The 25,206-nt window shown below is 45.0% G+C and overlaps 1 protein-coding gene across 1 annotated transcript in view; it reads right to left on the bottom strand.

Moving 5' to 3' along the window:
* LOC126109836 (mite allergen Der f 7-like) overlaps window positions 1-21,690 on the bottom strand; it is a 36,703-nt gene extending 15,013 nt beyond the window's left edge. The window contains exons 1-2 of the mRNA XM_049914895.1: window positions 21,560-21,690; window positions 6,578-6,704 (exon numbers count right to left, since the gene is read on the bottom strand). Coding sequence (XP_049770852.1) covers window positions 6,578-6,704; window positions 21,560-21,654 — 222 coding nt within the window. The 5' untranslated portion in view covers window positions 21,655-21,690. The remainder of the gene's footprint in view (window positions 1-6,577; window positions 6,705-21,559) is intronic.
* Between the last annotated feature and the right edge of the window lie 3,516 nt (window positions 21,691-25,206).

Consider the following 25,206-nt stretch of genomic DNA (forward strand, 5'->3'; position numbering starts at 1 on the left):
GTCTGTAGCACGTCATGTACGTTGTGTAGCAATTTTAATGACCAGTAGTGTACATATACATCCAGTGCGCAGGTTGCGGAGATCCCGGAAGCGTTCTTGCAGTCGTTATGAAAGATGATGGCGCTTTCTACAGGCTGGAAAGAGAACATGGAGTTCTCGAGCAGCAACTGTATTCCAAAAACGAGTTGTCTATTCCGCACGAGAAACTGCCCATGCTCGAATCCCTGGGCAAAGAAGAAAAGTCACCACGAACCATATCGTCTTCACAGTAACTGACCAGTGGCCAATCATGCAGTCGATGCAGCTGCTCTCCTAAATGATCCACAAATCGCTGCAAATGCAGAAATAAGAAAATACTGCGGAATTGCAAATGTCATAAAAGTTTTACTTGTAATAAGTAAATACCTGTTCTGCTAAAGAGAGATTTATAAAGTGAATGCAAAAAGTTTATATTTTTTATAAGTGTGATTGATAAAGTAAATAGACTGCACGCAGATTGAAATTATACATATTCGTCCACTCTTTATTTATCTTCCAATTCTGGCCGATCTGTCTACGCCAGTAGCCAAACTAGCCGGCGAGATCCCGAACTGAAGAAAAGATACAGAATTTGAAATTGCTCGATCATATCTGCTTTGCTTCTTTCTTCGGAGTTTGGGGGTCCCAGACACTTGGCGGACAGGCCGGCCGATTCAATAATTTGAGGCGACATTGGCCACTTCGCGACTTTGACGGCCAGTTCCCGCTTTGGCCAATTTCGGGCTTTGGCCGTAACATATACGTTCAATATCTCTTTTGATGCCTGCAGCTCATATTATGGTTGTGAGCATTATGGCTTCTAGACTGTAGAGTCGTTTGTGCAATTTCGTCTCCAAGAAGTGTGTATTCTGTTGTCCTGATTATCATTTAGTCATCATCTATTCACAAGTCGTCGAAGTTCTCCTAAACAGACCTCTACATAGCCAACTACCCCAGACGGGTATCCTGGACAATAATGCCATATGATAACTGCATCTCCTTTAGTCCCGATTGGTAAGAGTTCCACAAACTTGACCAGTATTTTAGGAAGGTTCACAAGAGTGCTTTGTAAGCCGTTTCCTCTGAAGACTGATTGAGTTTTCCTTGTATTCTAGCAATAAACTGAAATTTTCCACCCGCTTTGCGAACGACTTTACCCATGTGACTTTTCCATTCCATACCTGAGAGTTGAACGATTCCAATATTATCTCGTTGATATTGTCGTCACAGCATACTAAAACATTTTCGTTCTGTGAAGTAGAGAATTTTACGTTTTTGATCATATGAAGCAAGTTACCAATGAAACTTCCTGGCAGATTAAAACTGTGTGCTGGACCTACACTCGAACTCGGGATCTTTTGCCTTTCGTCGCCAAGAGCTCTACCAGCTGAGCTACCCGGGCATGACTCACGACCTCTCCTCACAGCTTTACTTCCGCCAGTACCTCGTCTCCCATCTTTCAGACTTGATAGTAGCTTTCCTGCGAAACTCACAGGACAAGCACTTCTGGAAAACAGGGTGTTCTTCGTCTGATATCCTTTGATTTTGACGTGACTGATGAGCTTGAACATTTATATGAGTTTGAACATTTACGACGTAGCTTACGACCACGACCAAATCATTTCGAGGACAGAAGTTTATGCCTGTTAATCCAAACAAATACACTAATTTCCATTTCCATTAGTGTGCTAACTTGTACGACAGGCGTGGTTTAAACCGGCTATCGGTATTGAACTGTGATACGAAGAATGAACTCAAAACAGTGAAATCTGACGTACAACACTTTTTCATTCCACATTTCCCAGAGTTTTAGTATAGCACTTTGTCCTGTGTTGCGCACCGTAATCGTATTTGTTTGGGCCACAAGAGAAACTGTTAGACGTAAATATGATTAACGGGGCGGAGCCTGTTAATCATATGGCGTTCAACTTGATAACCACTAACAATGTATCAGTCGAAGGACTTTACAAGGTTAATGCCGTTTTATCTTATCTGCATCACAGAAAGCAGAGAGCATCAGATACACGGGTCGATCAGAGAACAATAGCCACTCGTAATCAAAGCAATGACACTGGTATACCACAGCGTATTATTTTTTATAGTGTGATTTTGTACATGCATCGTGAGGATATGCAAAATCTGTTATTATAGCAGATGTTACTAGTGTACCAATAAAAAGCAGCTTACAGAAATGGATCTAATGGGTTTCTTGAACACTAACGCACGATTCAAGGTAAACGGATTATTATTAATAATTTATAAGTCTAAATACAAAAATTTCAGACAGAAGACAAGGACATAACAGTCAACTCAATAAGGAAATACAAGAAATGGATTGTGTTAAACTATTTCGACTATCGACAGATGACAGCTACATTTGGAGAAAACGCTCATTAGAATTAATTAAGCGGCTTAGTTGAGTAGTGTTTGCAGTAGACATGATCGTCACTGTAAACTACTTGAAATCGAAGAAACTAGGTTAATTCGCGTATTTCAATTTTCTAATGACTTACATGATAATGATTTGGGGAAACATAATTAAAAGAAAGGGTATTCCCAGAGCAGAAGCATATTTGAAGAAAGCACGCAGTATTAGATTCAGAATATCTATAGGATACCGCTTCAAAGTAGAGAGTATCTAAAATATAGATTGGCAATGTCAAGAAAAGTGTTTCTAATGAAGAAAAATTTGTTAAGATTGAATACAGACTTAAGTGTGAGGAAGTCTTTTCTGAAGGTATTTGAGTGAAGTGTAGCCATGCATGGAAGCCAAACGTGGTCGATAAACAGTTTAGACAAGAAGAGAACTGAAGCTTTTGTAATATAGTGCTACAGAAGAATGATGAAGATTAAATGGGTAGATCAAGTAACTGATGAGGAGGTACTGAAGAGAACTGAGGAGTCAAGAAACGTGTCGCACGAATTGTCTAAAACAAGTAATCAGTTGGTAGGATACATTCTGAGACATCGAGGGATCACCAGTTTAGTACTGGAGAATTTTGTGTGGGGGGCGGGAGTGGGGGGTTATATAACTGAGGGTGAGAAAGAGATGAATACAGCAAGCAGATTCAGAAGGATGTAGGTTGCAGTAGTTAGACGGAGATAAAGAAAGTAACAAAAACAACAACAACATCAACAAACTCAAATAATTGTTTCACAAGATAGTAATGATGTTTAGCGTTGCCAACAGTTACCGGCTCCGAAAAATAAAAAGTGCAGAACGTCAATCTAATACTAGGACTATAACCAACCTACGTAAGTTCTTCAAGGGCTTAAAATCAAAGGACAAATATGTTACGTACTTGGATCCCGTGCATTCAGCAGCCTGCCAGGACGTCTTCTGATGGAACATCCGTCCTGCTCTATTGGAAATTGTCTTCACATACACCATTAAAGTTAATGTTTTAGAACTCTTCTAATTAATATTAGGACAACAATACAGTAACTTTTAATTGTGTTGAGTCATTTCATAATATTGCACCCATACACTTAAGAGTATCCCAAGCCGGTTACATATTTACAGACAAACTATAGTTCCCTGCTAACATGTAATGAGTCAAAGCCTGTAATTTGCTTAAGGTACAACTGAGTGTATGTGACTGTTTCGCTTTGTGTAGCCACAAATACTTACCAGGAGCTATTTGTATGAGACGACATATTGTACCTTCAGCTCATTAAGACCAACTCCCACTTTGAGAAGCCAAATATCCATTTACCCACTGTGGAATTGTTGGACATACGAAGTTCAAATGGTTCAAGTGGCTCTGAGCACTATGGGACTTAACATCTGAGGTCATCAGTCCCCTAGAACTTAGAACTACTTAAACCTAATTGACCTAAGGACATCACACACATCCATGCCCGAGGCAGGATTCGAACCTGCGAACGTAGTTGTCGCGTGGCGTCAGACTGAAGTTCCTAGAACCGGTCGGCCACAAACGTTGGAGACATACGAAGTGGAGCAATCATATGAAACTAGGCGTATATGATTTCTGTGACTTCATTATTCATGGTTGTTGGGAAAGCCTCATCTCAGGTCTTGTATAGGTGTAGATCCAACTACAAACGCCCAGTCCATAGCCTTGGTATTGATGTAGATGAAGCTACGAATCCTCAGTTATGAAACTCTAGTATAGAGGTATGGGCAAATATTTGCTGCTACCAATGTCCAATCTCACACCCTAGATATAGATGTAGGTGTAGCTACAAACGTAAAGTCTGCGTGCGCTGAGATATATTTAAATTTAGCTACAAGCTTCTAGTCTCAGAATCCGGATAAAGATGCAGACACAGCTACAAACATCTGGTACATATTTAGATATAGCTACTAACGCCTAGTCTCAGAACACTAGTATAGAAGTAGACAGTTCGTAGTAAAAATGTTTCTGTTACTGATAAATCAGATATATGTACAATGTTTAACAATAATTTTCTTAGCATTGATGGTGAATCAAATAAAAATCATACAATTGTCTTGGCAAATGCCTTTCCCAGATTGATGACTGAAATACTCATCTGTGATGCAGACAAGAGGGGAGATGGGCTCAATAATTAAATCACTGAAGACTGAGGACTCTCATGGATATGATGGAGTGCCTAGCAGAATATTAAAGTACTGTGCTGCACATGTTAGCTCTGTACTTAGCCATATTTGTAATTTTTGCCTTTAGGAATGGTCAGTTTCCTCAACGACTAACGTACTCAGTAGTAAAGCCGCTTCATAAAAAGGAAGAAAGGGATAATGTAGATAATTTTAGACCTGTTTATATGCCACCAATATTTGCTAAATTTATAGAAAAGGCTGTGTAAGTAAGGATAATTGATTATTTTATGTCACATAATTTGTTATCAAATGTACAGTTCGGCTTTAGAAATCGTTTAACAACTGACAACGCTACGTTCTCTTTTCTCTGTAAGGTACTGGATGGGTTAAACAAAAGGTTCCGAACGCTAGGCATATTTTTTGATTTAAGTAAGGCGTTTGATGGTGTTGCTCACAAAACATTGCTTCAGAAGTAGGACAATTACAGAACATGCTGAGTAGCCCCCAACTGGTTCACCTCTCACTTTATGAAGAGACAACAAAAGGTCATTACTCACAGTTTTGAGAATGGCTGCGATGTGGGGTCTGAATGGCGTGCAGTCAAATGTGGAACGCCACAGGGATCAGTGTTGGGGCCACTCCTGTTCCTTATTTACATAAATGATATGCCCTCTAGTATTACGGGTAACTCTAAAATATTTCTGTTTTCTGATGACACTAGCTTGGTAGTAAAGGATGTTGTGTGCAACATTGGCTCTATTTCAAACAGTGCTGTTCGTAACATGGCCTGTAGAAAATAAACTAACGCTAAATCAGAGTAAGACTCAGTTTTTACAGTTTCTCACACACCATTCAACAAAGCCTGATGTTTTAATTTCACAGACTGGGGGTATGATTAGTGAAACTAAACAGTTCTAATTTCTATGTGCTCAGATAGATAGGAAACTGCCATGGAAAACACACATTCAGGATCTTGTTCAAAGATTTAACGCTGCCATTTTCCTATTCGAGCGGTATCTGAAGTAAGTGATCATTCGACACGCAAATTAGTCTACTTATTTTCATTCGTTTAAGTCGTATAGTATTATATTTTGGGGTAACTCATATTCCAATCCAAAAGGAAATTTTACTCTCAGGGAATACGGGGTGTAGGTTTGCGAACAACTTGTCGACGCTTGTTCACTAGTCTGGGTATTTTGACATTAGTCTCTCAATATATATGTATTCTTTACTGTCGTTTCTTGCTAACAATATCAGCTTATTCCCAAGAAGTATCAGCTTTCACTCAGTTAATACTAGGCAGAAATCCAACCTGCATTTGGATCGCACCTCCTGAACTCTTCTGCACAAAAGTCTGCAGTATGCTGCTGCATCCATTTTCAAAAAGCTACCACAACAATTTAAAAAATTTTCCAGTAATCAACGTGCTTTCAAATCGAAACTGAAGAGTTTCCTCATGGGCCACTCCTTCTATTCTATTCAGGAGTTCCTCGAGAAATTAAGCTGATTCCTATGTTATATTGTTGTCTGCTATTACTTATACTTATGGCTTGACTTCTTTTGGGTTCGTAAACATTTTATTTTTATCTGTTATTACTTTTATGTTGTAATTTCATGCACTGACACGTTCCAAGGATTTCGAGATTTGCTCCTCAATTTGATCCTACTGAACTTTGACGTGTACATAAAAATAAATTAATAAAAACTAGCTACAGATGCCCAGTCCAGAAGCCTGATATACATTCAGATCTAGCTACGAAATCTATGGCCAGAGTCGTGGTACAGGCTACTGATGCCCAATCTCGGAGTCTTGGTATAAAATTAGGTATAACTACAAGCACACAACCTCAGAGTCGTAAGATCAGATGTAGCTACAGCAACCGACGTCTTGTCTCAGACACCTGGTATACACAACAGATTCAGCTACAAGCGGCCAAACATAGATTCCTGCCATGTACTTCTAGATGTGGCTACGAATGATAAAGCGGGGGCTACCATCTGGCAGTGACGACTCACCACGCTGAAGTTCTGGACGAGGTCTGGCAACTGCAGAGGGTCGAGTCCCGCCGTGATGAAGAAGTCCTTGATCTGGGGGGTGATCTCGTCGAAGTACTCGTTGATGTTCGCTTGCGTCCTTTTCATCCTGCAAAGCACAACGGCAGTGAATGTCTTACACAGAACTGAGTATGTTAATTTGAGGACACATCAAATAATAACTGAATAAGTGTCTGTTATTTCGGGAACGGAGTATACAAGTCAGGTATACACTAGGCGATCAAAAGTATCCGGACAGCCCCAAAAACATACGTTTTTCATATTAGGTGCATTGTGCTGCCACATACTGCTGGTACTGTATATCAGCGACCTCAGTACGCATTAGACATCGTGGGAGAGAGCAGAATGGTACGCGCTGCGGAATTCACGGACTTCGAACGTGGTCAGGTGATTGGGTGTCACTTGCGTCATACGTGTCTACGCGAGATTTCCACACTCCTAAGCATCCCTAGGTCCACTGTTTCCGATGTGATAGTGAAGTGGAAACGTGAAGGGACATGTACAGTACAAAAGTATACAGGCCGACCTCGTCTGTTGACTGACAGAGACCGCCGACAGTTGAAGAGGGTCGTAATGTGTAATAGACAGATGTCTGTCCACAGCGTCACGCAGGAACATCCAAACTGCATCAGGATTCACTGCAAGTACAAGGTGCATTCAAGTTCTAAGACCTCCGATTTTTTTTCTCCGGACTGGAAAGAGATAGAAACATGCGCATTGTTTTAAAATGAGGCCGCGTTCATTGTCAATATGTCCCAGAGATGGCAGCACCGTAAGGCAGATGGAATTTTACCGCCAGCGGCGAGAATGAGAACTGTTTTAAATACTTAAAATGGCGATGTATTCCTTACTTGAACAGCGTGCAATCATTCGTTTTCTGAATTTGCGTGGTGTGAAACCAATTGAAGGAGACATGTGGTGATGGAGTTATGGATGTTTCGAAAGTGCGTTCATGGGTGCGACAGTTTAATGAAGGCAGAACATCGTGTGACAACAAACCGAAACAACCTCGGGCTCGCACAAGCTGGTCTGACGACATGATCGGGAAAGTGCCGAGAATTGTGTTGGGGGATCGCCGAATTACTGTTGAACAGATCGCCTCCAGAGTTGGCATTTCTGTGGGTCTGTGGGTTCTGTGGACACAATCCTGCATGACGACCTGAAAATACGAAAAGTGTCATCCAGGTGGGTGCCACGAATGCTGACAGACGACCACACGGCTGCCCGTGTGGCATGCTGCCGAGCAATGTTGACGCACAACGACAGCATGAATGGGACTTTCTTTTCGTCAGTTGTGACAATGGATGAGACGTGGATTCCATTTTTCAATCCAGAAACAAAAAGGCCAGTCAGCTTAATGGAAGGACACAGATTCACCGCCACCAAAAAAATTTCGGGTAACCGCCAGTTTTGAAAAAATGATGGTGTCCATGTTCTGGGACAGCGAGGACGTAATCCTTACCCATTGCGTTCCAAAGGACACTACGGTATCAGGTGCATCCTACGAAAATGTTTTCAAGAACAAATTCCTTCCTGCACTGCTACAAAAACGTCCGGGAAGGGCTGCGCGTGTGCTGTTTCACCAAGACAACGCACCCGCACATCGAGCTAACGTTACGCAACAGTTTCTTCGTGATAACAACTTTGAAGTGATTCCTCATGCTCTCTACTCACCTGACCTGGCTCCTAGTGACTTTTGGCTTTTGCCAACAATGAAAGACACTCTCCGTGGCCGCACATTCACCAGCCGTGCTGCTATTGCCTCAGCGATTTTCCAGTGGTCAAAACAGACTCCTAAAGAAGCCTTCGCCGCTGCCATGGAATCATGGCGTCAGCGTTATGAAAAATGTGTACGTCTGCAGGGCGATTACGTCGAGAAGTAACGCCAGTTTCATCGATTTCGGGTGAGTAGTTAATTAGAAAAAAAATCGGAGGCCTTAGAACTTGAATGCACCTCGTACTGTGACAGTTCAGCAGGAGATGAGAAAACTTGGATTTCGCGGTCGGGCGGCTGCTCATAAGCCACAGATCACGCCGCTAAATGCCAAACGACACCTCACTTGCTTTAAGGAGCGTAAACATTGGACGATTGAACAGCGTAAAAACGTTGTGTGGAGTGACGAATCACGGTACACAACGTGGCGATCCGATGGCGGGGTGTGCGTATGGCGAATTCCCGATTAACGACATCTGCCAGCGTGAGTTAGTGGCAACAGTAAATTTCGGAGGCGGTGTTGTTATGGTGTGGTGATATTTTTCATGGAGAGAGCTTGCATGCCTTGTTGTTTTGCGTGGCACTATCACAGCACAGGCCTACATTATTATTTTAAGCACGCTCTGGCTTCCCACTGTTCAAGAGAAACTCTGGGATGGCAACTGCATCTTTCAGTACGATCGAGCACCTGCTCATAATGCACGGCGTGTGGCGGAGTGGTTACATGACAGCAACATCCCTGTAATGGTCTGCCTACAGAGAGTCCTAACCTGAATCCTACAGAACACCTCTGGTATGTTTTGGAACTCCGACTTCGTACCAGGCCTCACTGACCGACATCGATACCTCTCTTCAGCGCAGAACTCCCCAAGAAACCTTCTAGCACCTGGCTGAAAGTATGGCTGCGAGAGTGGAAGCTATCATAAGGGCTAAGGGTGGACCAACACCATACTGAATTCCAGGAATACCGATGGAGGGCGCCACGAGCTTGAAAGTCATTTTCAGCCACGTGTCCAGATACTTTTGATCACATAGTCTATATGAGTCGGGCTGGGACTGATGTAGCAGCACCATATTCTTTTACTAACGAGTACGTGAACTTTAGACATTCTCTGACGTCAATGGCATGCTGGCCGCAACAACAAAAAACGGTTATTATCATAACTAGTTTAAGAAGTAATATAATTGCTATTATGTAAGTTTTAAGGACCTATGTAAGATTGTTTTGAGACAGCATTTCGAACACGGTGCCGTATAATATTATGGACCCTTGTGTTAATACGCAGTGGAGTAGGAAGAGCGTGCTTAGAATCACATACGTTGAAATGGCTGTTTGAGTATAATTTCGAAAGTATTGGGTAAAGTGATAGTGGCAATCTCTAACGCATGATGCAATACAACGCACGCAAAGGAAAGAAATAACCTTTTTTGGGCTTGTCAGTGTCAGAAACATAAAGAAATAATTCCAAATTTCGTTTTATATGTTATTTGCTTATCAGTAGGAGGCGTAGGTTCAAAATGCTAAAGAATTAATGGTATTTTCAGATATTTCTCTCAGTCAACACTTCGGCAGCCAGTGTACTAATGCTGGTAAATAAAACAGAAAATAAGTGAAACAGTCCCAGTGTACCGTGCTCAATTTATGTACAGGGGAAAAAGATATAGTGCTTATCGCCAATACGATTTTAATATCAAAATATTTGTAGCAATGTGGTAATGCTTTAAATGAGAAACAGGTGAAGCAACATCATTCGGGCACTGTAATCAGAAGCAAAAGAAATTTTAAAATACAGGTTTACATCATTCATACCTGGATGGATGATGTAAGTTTGGTTGCCTATTTTTATGGGCATGAAATGTTTTTTTGGCGGGGTTAATTTTGTCCATCGTGTATATGAGATGCTGTTGCGGCTATTTCTGCAGTTTGTAACACCATAGCTTACACACTACATACCTTTTGTTGATTCACTTACCTTTCTGTTTTGTTGAACATCTCATCGTTGAACTTCTGTAATTAGTGTATGATTAATTCGATACTGTAATGAAGTGTAATCTCTGTAATATGCATAATATGAGCAAATTATGTGTTTAGTCTTTCTCACATAATCTCTTTGGTTATCTTTGAGGTTGAATAATTACACTCCTGGAAATTGAAATAACAACACCGTGAATTCATTGTCCCAGGAAGGGGAAACTTTATTGACACATTCCTGGGGTCAGATACATCACATGATCACACTGACAGAACCACAGGCACATAGACACAGGCAACAGAGCATGCATAATGTCGGCCCTAGTACAGTGTATATCCACCTTTCACAGCAATGTTGGCTGCTATTCTCCCATGGAGGCGATCGTAGAGATGCTGGATGTAGTCCTGTGGAACGGCTTGCCATGCCATTTCCACCTGGCGCCTCAGTTGGACCAGCGTTCGTGCTGGACGTGCAGACCGCGTGAGACGACGCTTCATCCAGTCCCAAACATGCTCAATGGGGGACAGATCCGGAGATCTTGCTGGCCAGGGTAGTTGACTTACACCTTCTAGAGCACGTTGGGTGGCACGGGATACATGCGGACGTGCATTGTCCTGTTGGAACAGCAAGTTCCCTTGCCGGTCTAGGAATGGTAGAACGATGGGTTCGATGACGGTTTGGATGTACCGTGCACTATTCAGTGTCCCCTCGACGATCACCAGTGGTGTACGGCCAGTGTAGGAGATCGCTCCCCACACCATGATGCCGGGTGTTGGCCCTGTGTGCCTCAGTCGTATGCAGTCCTGATTGTGGCGCTCACCTGCACGGCGCCAAACACGCATACGACCATCATTGGCACCAAGGCAGAAGCGACTCTCATCGCTGAAGACGACACGTCTCCATTCGTCCCTCCATTCACGCCTGTCGCGACACCACTGGAGGCGGGCTGCACGATGTTGGGGCGTGAGCGGAAGACGGCCTAACGGTGTGCGGGACCGTAGCCCAGCTTCATGGAGACGGTTGCGAATGGTCCTCGCCGATACCCCAGGAGCAACAGTGTCCCTAATTTGCTGGGAAGTGGCGGTGCGGTCCCCTACGGCACTGCGTAGGATCCTACGGTCTTGGCGTGCATCCGTGCGTCGCTGCGGTCCGGTCCCAGGTCGACGGGCACGTGCACCTTCCGCCGACCACTGGCGACAACATCGATGTACTGTGGAGACCTCACGCCCCACGTGTTGAGCAATTCGGCGGTACGTCCACCCGGCCTCCCGCATGCCCACTATACGCCCTCGCTCAAAGTCCGTCAACTGCACATACGGTTCACGTCCACGCTGTCGCGGCATGCTACCAGTGTTAAAGACTGCGATGGAGGTCCGTATGCCACGGCAAACTGGCTGACACTGACGGCGGCGGTGCACAAATGCTGCGCAGCTAGCGCCATTCGACGGCCAACACCGCGGTTCCTGGTGTGTCCGCTGTGCCGTGCGTGTGATCATTGCTTGTACAGCCCTCTCGCAGTGTCCGGAGCAAGTATGGTGGGTCTGACACACCGGTGTCAATGTGTTCTTTTTTCCATTTCCAGGAGTGTATATACAGTGAAATGTCAGTATGTGCAAATGTTCTGTTTTATTTAATATGTTTGGTTGCTGCTATGTAAACTGCTGACCTTCACTTAGGATTCTTAGTTATTTCGTATGTAAAAGGTGTTGTGGTTATCCTCGGGAACGGAACTTTGTAGCGAGCGCAAAATGTGGTTGGTACGGACAGAGGTGGATTAAGTCAGTCGGGGATGAGTTACTGAACCACCAACAGCTCATGGAAAGGTTGTGAATTGTGCTGGTACCGAGAGAGGATTTTTGTGCCGTTTTCCAATGTGCCAAAGCCTCGGGTGGATGCAGTAACTAGCTGGAATTATGTTGAAAGTGATATCAATCATCACCACCAAGAAATGACAGAGCCCAGAAATTCTACCTCCAAATCCACCTATTAACATGCACTCGCCACCACATTGCGCAATAACTGTAATGGAACAGAAGAACTATAATAATGAACAGAGAAGGATCTGCTCATTGGATATTATAGTGTACTCAAATATAAGGTAAATTATAACTGAACTCTTGTACCTACCGTGATTTATCCTCAGTCACATGTCCACTGAGGTCCCTCTCACGCTAAAGTACTTACCGTGTGTCCTTTATTGAAAGCATATTAAAATTAACATGGCAATAGAGTGTGCTAAAATTAATATTGTTTGTTGAAAGGATCTTACAAATATCTCAATTTTGTGTTTCACTGCAGTAAAAGTTCAGAACTGTGAGTGTTGAGAGTTACATGTTTGCTAAGTGCTTGTTTCACTAATGTAATTAAAGTGCGTTTATTTTGCTCTCATACAGTAGTCAAGATTAAGCCCCCCCCCCCCCCCATCCCCGCCATTGAAAGCAGTCCAAATGCACAAAGTTACTTAATTATAGAAAGTTTCAATTACTCTTGCTATTCCTGTCAAGTTCAGTACAGTATTGGGTTTCTCTTGTATACTGAATGTGCTTATTAATAGTGTTACAGGACCCACAGTTTGTCTATTGTGCTAAGCTAAATAAAGATTAATAGAAAGACCACTATCTATGATAATAGCAACTTCTTTTATTCAAAGGTCAGTGAGAAAGTGTTTTATTTAGTGAAATACATTTAACTTTCATTCTAAATAGAAAAGTATTTAGCTGAGAGAGACTTAACCTATGCCCAGTTCATAACTTTGCAGTGAAGTACATTTACAACTTCTTTGTCAGGTAGGAGAATGTTTGAAACCTATGTCCAATTTATGATTCTACAGTGAATATTATTAGTAATGTTATTGAGACCATTCTTTTTGACTAAGTCCTGAAGGAAATAGTGTGTATCGTTATCTGTTATAATAATGCAAATAGTTTGTTCTGCTTTGTCAGCTCCAACCTTAAGCGAACATATGCAGGTGCCAGAGTTCATTGCACTCTCGTGTGACAAAGTATAGGCTGTGTTTGTCCACTGAAGTTACTTATTTTCAGTTTCTTGAACAAGAGTTTTATTCATTTTTATGCCTAATTAGGCTGGTGACAGTTTTTATTTTCATTTGGACACTGTGGATAGGTACATTATTGTTCGTTACCGTTTAAATATTTATGTAATTCTGCCTTTCACTTCAGATAAGCCACCTCCGTTAGGACTATCACGGTCAACACAACTAAATTCCTTTCAGAGTGGAACACCGCACTGTTGCTTTATATCATAATTGCCTTAACAAGGCAGTTTCACTATTCGATCTGCCTCCAACTTTAAGGTTATGGTAGAGCAGTAGCAGCAGATGGTAGTGTTATAAGTTCAGACCTCGCAATTCACTGGGCGAGCTGCATACAAAGTACTACTATGCCAAAGTACTGATGGCACAGTACTACGCCGGGACGGTTTGCCAGACTTCTGCAACCTGTGGCACAACACTGCACTTCTGTGGTCACCTAAATGAATGGGTGCGAACTCCTGTCACAACATAGCTGGGAAGAGCAATTACAATCGGTCGACACTGACCCTTCCACAGTTCCTGTAATTTTTACTACAGCTGGGTCTGGGACTTCTGGCCATAATTGATGCTAACAGTCTCCATGCCAGCAGACAGCCCCATGTTGTTCATGTAGCCTCGACTTTGATTTGCAGCCTCACTGGCCTAGCCACCAGTTTACAATCCACCACTACACCTGACGGCTGTCGGTGCCGGGCTAGTGCCACCAACGAAAGACGTCATGGAGGATGCCTTTGGCACTCCATGTGACTCCAAGGGTGCTGAGATTCGGCACAGGGCATATGCTATCCGTGGCCACTGCGTCGAGAGCCACTGGCTACCAGAACCACAAGTGCTAAGCTGGCGATGGCCATCCACTGAGGCATCGACATGTTGTTTACACACAAACTGCTGTGAGCTCAGCACGTGGCTGGGAATTGTGCTGAGGCAGCAACCACTGCTCAGGCGACAACAAACTCCATCGCGATTCAGTAAAAAACCAATATACAGAAGTTTTCCAGAGCAAAAAAATGCTATTGCTGACTCAGCTATCTCGATTCTTTACTTGCCAATAAAACCGGTAGAACGCAAGTCTGGTACTTGCAATTCTGCTGCACAAGTGACCATTCTAGCTGATAATACTGCCTCTACTGTGCAATACCATTCTACGAGGTGCATTCACGTTCTAAGGCCTCCGATTTTTTTTCTAATTAAGTACTCACCCGAAATCGATGAAACTGGCGTTACTTCTCGACGTAATCGCCCTGCAGGCGTACACATTTTTCACAACGCTGACGCCATGTTCCATGGCAGCGGCGAAGGCTTCTTTAGGAGTCTGTTTTGACCGCTGGAAAATCACTGAGGCAATAGCAGCACGGCTGGTGAATGTGCGGCCATGGGGAGTGTCTTTCATTGTTGGAAAAAGCCAAAAGTCACTAGGAGCCAGGTCAGGTGAGCAGGGAGCATGAGGAATCACTTCAAAGTTGTTATCACGAAGAAACGGTTGCGTAACATTAGCTCGATGAGTAGGTGCGTTGTCTTGGTGAAACAGCACACGTGCAGCCCTTCCCGGACGTTTTTGTTGCAGTGCAGGAAGGAATTTGTTCTTTAAAAAAATTTCGTAAGATGCACCTGTTACCGTAGTGCCCTTTGGAGCTCAATGGGTAAGGATTACGCCCTCGCTGTCCCAGAACATGGACACCATCACTTTTTCAGCACTGGCGGTTACCGAAATTTTTTTGGTGGCGGTGAATCTGTGTGCTTCCATTAAGCTGACTGGCGCTTTGTTTTTGGATTGAAAAATGGCATCCACGTCTCATCCATTGACACAACAGACGAAAAGAAAGTCCCATTCATGCTGTCATTGCGCGTCAACATTGCTTGTCAACATGCCACACGGGCAGCCGTGTGGTCGTCCGTCAGCATTCGTGGCACCCACCTGGATGACACTTTTCGCATTTTCAGGTCGTCATGCAGGATTGTGTGCACAGAACCCACAGAAATGCCAACTCTGGAGACGATCTGTTCAACAGTCATTCGGCGATCCCCCAAAGCAATTCTCTCCACTTTCTCGATCATGTCGTCAGACCGGCTTGTGCGAGCCCGAGGTTGTTTCGGTTTGTTGTCACACGATGTTCTGCCTTCATTAAACTGTCGCACCCACGGACGCACTTTCGACACATCCATAACTCCATCACCACATGTCTCCTTCAACTGTCGATGAATTTCAATTGGTTTCACACCACGCAAATTCAGAAAACGAATGATTGCACGCTGTTCAAGTAAGGAAAACGTCGCCATTTTATGTATTTAAAACAGTTCTCATTCTCGCCGCTGGCGGTAAAATTGCATCTGCCGTCGGTGCTGCCATCTCTGGGACATATTGACAATGGTTCCGGCCTTATTTTAAAACAATGCGTATGTTTCTATCTCTTTCCAGTCAAGAGGAAAAAAAAATCGGAGGCCTTAGAACTTGAATGCACCTCGTAAAAATACCACTGGTCAGAATGACGTCAAATTGTAACGGAGTATTATCGTATCGTAGGGGGAAAACGTATGGCAGAAGAAAAAAATAGTGTGAATATTGATCAATAGATGTCGCTCTATGTGTCGGTATATGTAAAGGAAAACACGTCATGTGCACAACCCATTGAAGTTGCTATAATCACGCCAGGTACACGGCTTTTCCTTCTTTCACGTCTGCAGCGTTCAAATACACTCCTGGAAATTGAAATAAGAACACCGTGAATTCATTGTCCCAGGAAGGGGAAACTTTATTGACACATTCCTGGGGTCAGATACATCACATGATCACACTGACAGAACCACAGGCACATAGACACAGGCAACAGAGCATGCACAATGTCGGCACTAGTACAGTGTATATCCACCTTTCGCAGCAATGCAGGCTGCTATTCTCCCATGGAGACGATCGTAGAGATGTTGGATGTAGTCCTGTGGAACGGCTTGCCATGCCATTTCCACCTGGCGCCTCAGTTGGACCAGCGTTCGTGCTGGACGTGCAGACCGCGTGAGACGACGCTTCATCCAGTCCCAAACATGCTCAATGGGGGACAGATCCGGAGATCTTGCTGGCCAGGGTAGTTGACTTACACCTTCTAGAGCACGTTGGGTGGCACGGGATACATGCGGACGTGCATTGTCCTGTTGAAACAGCAAGTTCCCTTGCCGGTCTAGGAATGGTAGAACGATGGGTTCGATGACGGTTTGGATGTACCGTGTACTATTCAGTGTCCCCTCGACGATCACCAGTGGTGTACGGCCAGTGTAGGAGATCGCTCCCCACACCATGATGCCGGGTGTTGGCCCTGTGTGCCTTGGTCGTATGCAGTCCTGATTGTGGCGCTCACCTGCACGGCGCCAAACACGCATACGACCATCATTGGCACCAAGGCAGAAGCGACTCTCATCGCTGAAGACGACACGTCTCCATTCGTCCCTCCATTCACGCCTGTCGCGACACCACTGGAGGCGGGCTGCACCATGTTGGGGCGTGAGCGGAAGACGGCCTAACGGTGTGCGGGACCGTAGCCCAGCTTCATGGAGACGGTTGCGAATGGTCCTCGCCGATACCCCAGGAGCAACAGTGTCCCTAATTTGCTGGGAAGTGGCGGTGCGGTCCCCTACGGCACTGCGTAGGATCCTACGGTCTTGGCGTGCATCCGTGCGTCGCTGCGGTCCGGTCCCAGGTCGACGGGCACGTGCACCTTCCGCCGACCACTGGCGACAACATCGATGTACTGTGGAGACCTCACGCCCCACGTGTTGAGCAATTCGGCGGTACGTCCACCCGGCCTCCCGCATGCCCACTATACGCCCTCGCTCAAAGTCCGTCAACTGCACATACGGTTCACGTCCACGCTGTCGCGGCATGTTACCAGTGTTAAAGACTGCGATGGAGCTCCGTATGCCACGGCAAACTGGCTGACACTGACGGCGGCGGTGCACAAATGCTGCGCAGCTAGCGCCATTCGATGGCCAACACCGCGGTTCCTGGTGTGTCCGCTGTGCCGTGCGTGTGATCATTGCTTGTACAGCCCTCTCGCAGTGTCCGGAGCAAGTATGGTGGGTCTGACACACCGGTGTCAATGTGTTCTTTTTTCCATTTCCAGGAGTGTAGGTCAAATGGCTCTGAGCACTATGGGACTTAACTTATGAGGGCATCAGTCCCCTAGAATTTAGAACTAGTTAAACCTAACCAAAGTAAGAACATTCCACACATCCATGCCCAAGGCAGGATTCCAACCTGTGACTGTAGCACAAGAACGTTCAAATGTGTATGAAACCTTATGGGACTTAACTGCTGAGGTCATCAGTCCCTAAGCTTACACACTACTTAACCTGAATTATCCTAAGGACAAACACACACATTCATGCCCGACGGAGGACTCGAGCCCCCAGTCGGGACCAGCCGCACAGTCTATGACTGCAGCGCCTCAGACCGCTCGGCAAATCCTGCGCGGCTGCGGCCGTAGCGGTCGCGCGGTTAAAGACTGTAGCGCCTAGAACCGCTCGGCCACCACGGCGGCCTACAACGTTCGCCGTTACTGTCTCAATGCAGGATCGCGCTCTGCTTGTATGGCTGTATTACAAGAATGTTGAATGTGCACAGGTGGCTCTGCAGAAGTTGCGGACACTGAAGTGTTTGAAAAAAGGAGTTGCTCCGATGACTGCCGTGGATCTGGATAAAATGATCCGGAAGTTCGAAAAGACGGGTTCTTTTGGTGTGCAACCTGGTAGGGGGAGGAAACGAATTGATTCGACGTCAGTGGAAGCAGCGGCCACAGCAAATGCAGGAGGAGACGAGTGGCGGTGTGCAAACGTGTAGTGCACGGAGAACTGACTGAACGTTGGACATACCAATGAGCACGGTGCATAGAATCCTGCGAAACATCCATTTAAAATTACCCTTGTGCACGAGATGCTCCCTGTTGACCTGCCGGTGAGAGAGGCCTCTGCTTTAGACTTTATTGCTCGCATGGAAGTGGACAATGACTGGCCGTGGAAGATTTTTTGGACAGACGAAGCCCACTTCCATCTGACACGATATGTCAATACACAGAATCGTCGAGTATGGGCAACAGAAAATCCTCACGCAAATCAACCAGTACCACTTCACCCTGAAAAAGTCGCTGTCTAGTGCGGGTTTACGGCATCATTTATCATAGGGCCATATTATTTCGAAGAGACAGGTGTTTCCAGTCCTGTTACCTGTACCGTCACTGGTAAGCACGGTGAGTGTCTATTGCTCAACCACGTCATTACAGCTCTCCAACAGCGTGGATGTGTGGATGGGATCATTTTTATGCGAGATGGTGCATCGCCACACGTTGCAAATGCAGTTAAACAGCTGCTAAAGTGCCATTTCGGAAATGCTAGAATTATCAACCGCCGTTTCCCTACGGCCTGACCGTCCCGATCACCTGATCTTAATCCGTGTGACTTTTGGATGACCAAGCGAGGTGGCACAGTGGCTAGAAAACTGGACACTCCCGCGTCCGCCCATCCTGACTTAGGTTTTCCGTGATTTCCCCAAATCAAATGGTTAAAATTGCTCTGAGCACTATGGGACTTAAAATCTGAGGTCGTCAGTCCCCTAGACGTAGAACTACTTAAACCTAACTAACCTAAAGACATGACACAGATCCATGCCCCAGGCAGGATTCGAACCTGCGACCGTAGCGGCAGCGCGGTCCCGGACTGAAGCGCCTGGAACTGCTCGGTCACATCCACCTGCTTCCCCAAATCACTCCAAGCAAGTGTCGGGACGGTTCCTTTGAGAGGACACAGCCGACATCCTTCCCCATCCTTCCCTAATCTGATGAGACCGATGACCTCGCAGTTTGGTCTCCTCCCCACCAAATCAACCCAACCCAGCCTCTGGCTGTGGGGCTGACTGAAAGCTGTTGTGTTCAGTGTTCCAATTGCAAAATTAGCTGCATTGAAGGCACACACTGTGCAACACATTCTGAATGTTACCCTGGAAACACTTCGATCAGTTGTGGAACATGCTGTTACTAGATCACAACGTGTTGCAGAAAAGTGTGGACAGCATGTTGAACGAGTTTTGCACCAATCTCACGGAAATTAATAATCCGATTTTGATGCGGTTTTTAGCCTCAGGACTATTAAAAAACGCTTTTTCCCATCCTTTGTGATATGACCTTGCCGTGGTTGATGAGCTTACGTAACTAACAGTACCACACCTGTACACCCATTCACACTGAGTAGTTCAGTTTTTTTTTTTTTTTAATGTGAAACGTATACCTTGAGCATTGCTATCTACTTCCTTTGTCATTTATAGTGGACCACTATTAAATTATGATGCTTACCACGCCGTCTATTTCTACATTTTTTAACTACTCGAATTTATTTTCCTCCTGCCATATGATTTCCCCCATCTCCGACAATATTCCGTTGAAAGTTGACGTCATTCGGACCAGTGGAGTTATTTCTCCAGTGAAACTTTAATTTTCTACATCTACATTTATATTCCGCAAGCCACCCAACGGTGTGTGGTGGAGGGCACTTTCCGTGCCACTGTCATTACCTCCCTTTCTTGTGTACCAGTTGCGTATCGTTTGCGGGATGAACGACTGCCGGAAAGCCTCCGTGCGCGCTCGAACCTCTCTAATTTTACATTCGTGGTCTCCTCGGGAGGTATAAGTAGTGGGAAGCAATATATTCGATACCTCATCCAGAAATGCACCCTCTCGAAACCCCTGGAGAGCAAGCTACACCGCGATGCAGAGCGCCTCTCTTGCAGAGTCTGCCACTTGAGTTTGCTAAACATCTCCGTAACGCTATCACGCTTACCAAACAACCCTGTGACGAAACGCGCCGCTCTTCTTTGGATCTTCTCTATCTCCTGTGTCAACCCCACCTGGTACGCATCCCACACTCATGAGCAATATTCAAGTATAGGTCGAACGAGTGTTTTGTAAGACACCTCCATTGTTGATGGACTACATTTTCTAAGGACTCTCCCAATAAATCTCAATCTGGCACCCGCCTTACCAACAATTAATTTTATATGATCATTCCACTTCAAATCGTTCCTTGCGCATACTCCCAGATATTTTACAGAAGTAACTGCTACCAGTGTTTGTTCCGCTATCATATAATAATACAATATAGGATCCTTCTTTCTATGTATTCGCAATACATTACATTTCTCTGTGTTAAGGGTCAGTTGCCACTCCTTGCACCAAGTGCCTATCCGCTGCATTTCGCTGCAGTTTTCTAATGCTGCAACTTCTCTGTATACTACAGCATCATTCGCGAAAAGCTGCATGGAACTTCCAACACTATATATATACATATTGTGAAAAGCAATGGTCCCATAACACTCCCCTGTAGCACGCCAGAGGTTACTTTAACGTCTGTAGACGTCTCTACATTGAGAACAACATGCTGTGTTCTGTTTGCTAAAAACTCTTCAAACCAGCCACACAGCTGGTCTGATATTCCGTAGGCTCTTACTTTGGTTATCAGGCGACAGTGCGGAACTGCATCGCACGCCTTTCGGAAGTCAAGGAAAATGGCATCTACCTGGGAGCCTGTATCTAATATTCCCTGGGTCTCAAAATGGTTCAAATGGCTCTGAGCACTATGGGACTTGACTTCTGTGATCATCAGTCCCCTGGAACTTAGAACTACTTAAACCTAACTAAGCTAAGGACATCACACACGTCCATGCCCGAGGCAGGATTCGAACATGCGAGCGTAGCGGTCGCGAGGTTCCAGACTGTAGCGCCTAGAAGCGCTCCGCCACTCTGGCCGACTCTCTGGGTCTCATGAACAAATAAAGCGAGCTGGGTTTCTCACGATCGGTGTTTCCGGAATCCATGTTGATTCCTACAGAGTGTATTCTGGTTTTCGAGAAATGACATGATACGCGAACAAGAAACCTGTTCTAAAATTCTACAACAGACCGATGTCATAGATGTAGGCCTATAGTTTTGCGCATCTGCTCGACGATTCTTCTTGAAAACTGGAACTAGCTGTGTTATTTTGCAGTCATTTGGAATCTTTAATTATAATTACCCTGTATGTCTTCCTACTCTGCAGATAGCAGAGCCGATAATACTGCCTGTACCTTGCGATACCATTCCGATATGGATTCCATTTTGCCACCAAAGTGAATGGTAGCAGACAGAGCTCAGTGGTAAGGAAGAGATCTGCCGATATAGAGCTAATGTCCGTACCTTGGCAAGTGTATCTTCCCACTCCGCGGGTAGCAGGTGGTCGCGCCAATGGCGGCCAGCACGACCACGACCACGAGCAGCCTCGACGACGCCATTGGAGCTCTGCGCGGGTCCCTTCAGGTAGTCCAACACCTGCGGCGCGCAGGTGCGTCTGGTTATATACGGGGGAGCCCCAGGTGGGGGTCGACTATCTGGACGGCAGATCGCCCCACCTGTGGCGCCGGATGTGCTGCTAATCTCTGGAGTGGCTCTCGAGCGCCTTCCGTCAGCCGACAGCTCAAGTGGATCAGTCGTCACCATCACATGGTGTGTGAGCAGATGTTGATAGGCGCGACTGACCACGCGTGATAAGCTCCCTATCCAAGGACTTTGCCTCACGACACCCAGTGTGTGATTTGTGCTTTTACCAGTGGGGGGGGGGGGATGTCTTAGGGGGTTAGTATAATTATGAAACTTCCTGGCAGATTAAAACTGTGCGCCTGACCGAGACTCGAACTCGGGACCTTTGCCTTTCGCGGGCAAGTGCTCTACCATCTGACCTACCGAAGCACGACTCACGCCCCGTCTCACAGCTTCACTTCTGCCAGTATCTCGTCTCCTACCTTCCAAACTTTACAGAAGCTCTCCTGCGAACCTAGCAGAACTAGCACTCCTGAAAGGAAGGATATTGCGGAGACATGGCTTAGCCACAGCCTGGGGGATGTTTCCAGGATGAGATTTTCACTGTGCAGCGGTCGGGCACACAGTTTTAATCTGCCAGGAAGTTTCATATCAGCGCACACTCCGCTGCAGAGTGAAAATCTCATTCTGGTATAATTATATGTGTTACCAGCTTGGACTGTGGGGTTACCCATGGTTTAACAGTTATTTATAAACGGATGTTAATGCCGAAACTCACTATTCACGCGTATGCACCATCATAAAATCCATCCCTTGTTGTATCTTTAAAAGTACATTATAGGTAAAGCTTATTTACTAAATCATCCACATACAGGCACATTTGTGAAAAGCTGTACTTATTCTGATAATGTTGTTGTTGTTGTGGTCTTCAGTCCTGAGCCTGGTTTGATGCAGCTCTCCATGCTACTCTATCCTGTGCAAGCTTCTTCATCTCCCAGTACCTACTGCAACCTACATCCTTCTGAATCTGCTTAGTGTATTCATACCTTGGTCTCCCTCTACGATTTTTACCCTCCACTCTGCCCTCCAATACTAAATTGGTGATCCCTTGATGCCTCAGAACATGTCCTACCAACCGGTCCCTTCTTCTTGTCAAGTTGTGCCACAAACTTATCTTCTCCCCAATTCTATTCAGTACATCCTCATTAGTTATGTAATCTACCCATCTAATCTTCAGTATTCTTCTGTAACACCACAGTTCGAAAGCTTCTATTCTCTTCTTGTCCAAACTAGTTATCGTCCATGTTTCACTTCAATACATGGCTACACTCCATACAAATACTCTCAGTAACAACTTGCTGACACTTAAATCTATACTCGATGTAAACAAATTTCTCTTCTTCAGAAACGCTTTCCTTTCCATTGCCAGTCTACATTTTATAACCTCTCTACTTCGACCATTATCAGTTATCTTGCTCCCCAAATAGCAAAACTCCTTTACTACTTTAAGTGTCTCATTTCCCAATCTAATTCCCTCAGCATCACCCAACTTAGTTCGACTACATTCCATTATCCTCGTTTTGCTTTTGTTGATGTTCATCTTATATCCTCCCTTCAAGACACTGTCCATTCCGTTCAACTGCTCTTCCAAGCCCTTTGCTGTCTCTGACAGCATTACAATGTCATCGGCAAACCTTACAGTTTTTATTTCTTCTCCATGGATTTTAATACCTACTCCGATAATAGAAAACTGAAACATGCGTTACTTTTGTACGTAACCTCCCTGCACTTCATTTCAGTTTTCCCGACGTTTTACGAGTTTTTTTTTATTTCATCAGAAAATACGTTTTTCGGTTGTATCTGTAACCAATTTTGCATCGCAGCAATGACGTTTTCATCACTTTCAAATCTTCTTCCCTTTAGTGCTTCCGTTAAGGGTCAAAACATGTGAAAAACACTTGGAGCCAGGTCTGGACTGTATGGTGGGTGTTCCAGCACCTCGAATCTCAACTCCTTTACTGCGTCGGCTGTCCGTTTGGCAGAATGTGGGCGAGCGTTATCTTGCTGCAGGATGACACCTCTTCGCAGTTTAACACGACGTTTGGATCTGATTGCAGGTTTTAGTTTCGTACGCTACACGTCACATCCACCATACAATACAGACCTGGCTCTAAAGCCTCTTTTACGCGTGGGGACGTCTTGCAAACATTGTGGGATGCTACGGAAATGTGGCGTGCGTCGTCTTGTAGCACGCTACAACGGCAACATCTTGCGGCGTATGTTGCATGCGGCAGGTTAATTTATACTTTTATTTATTTTAACTCTTTTAGCACCGCTGTTAGCATCCTGACTGTCAGAGTTTGTACACGTACCAGGTAATGCACTGCTCTTAAGGAAATCAGAAATTTTGCTTTGTTTGAATGACATCCTGAAATTCCGTAGTTCTTACAAGTCTGGACGCACTCAACTCACTAATGAAGCTACTGAAGCGGGAACGTGTGAAGATTGCCGCGTGTCTGGCGGAAGCGAGGCGAAGAACGAACGGCACCAATTAATTCGGAGTACGCGATGCTGGGGAGCCTGTGTTAAGCTCCACCCACGTGGTTCGCGGCTAGCGAAGTCAGATTGCCCGATCCCGTCTCGTAGGTTCCGTTGCTCACTTCGCACTACTTTGTGCTTTCGTCCCAGGCGCGTTAGTCGGCGCCATACCGTTGCCAAAAGGTGGCTCAACGGTAGATGTTCGCACAGGTACCGGGCCGGTCACCACCCTGTGGGTGGGACTTTCAGCCCCCAGCTCACCCAACTCTGCGGTACGACTGCTGCTGTATCACTGCCACACTACTTCCCTCGCAAGCTCGCAAGTAAACGGATGACGCACCTTAGACGAAAGCAACAATGACAACATGAGAATGATGATTTAGTTCTAAATGTTTTGAAATGCTTAACTACTACATAACACCTTTTCAAAATTAATAAGCAAACATATTAATAGTAAGATTGTATTAAAAACTTTCAGTGTTCGGCTCCACAAATTTAAATTATATGTAAAGTTTGACTCCAGTGCTTGGGAAATAAACATCCCAGGTTGGGATGCATAAACTAAAACCAGAGGAGGGGATGGTCTGATGCAGAGGGGGTGAAATCCCCCCCCCCGTCGCCCCCCTCCAAATCGCACACTGCCGACACCCCGACATCCAAGCGGCCCCACACAGGATATTGTTGAACCAGGTATACAATAAAGAGACACAAATATGAGAAAATCAATAGCAGCTCACGAGCACATCACAACACGTAAAAAATTTTTAGCAGCTAGGAGATTTTATTAAGTTCTCAAATTTTTGACTTTGATATCCTGTTAGTCCTTGGGGGAAATCAGTTCAGAAAAATATGCAATTTTTCATTGAATTCTAAAGTGCTGTAAGTAGGCTGTTTAGATTTTTATATTGGTAATGCCACGTAGCGCTCTGTATGAAAATCACTGGCTGTGCTGTGTGCAGTATGTGGCTAGTTTGCATTGTTGTCTGCCA

The sequence above is a fragment of the Schistocerca cancellata genome, chromosome 12 (genome assembly GCF_023864275.1).
Source record: "Schistocerca cancellata isolate TAMUIC-IGC-003103 chromosome 12, iqSchCanc2.1, whole genome shotgun sequence".
Classification (NCBI taxonomy): domain Eukaryota; kingdom Metazoa; phylum Arthropoda; class Insecta; order Orthoptera; family Acrididae; genus Schistocerca; species Schistocerca cancellata.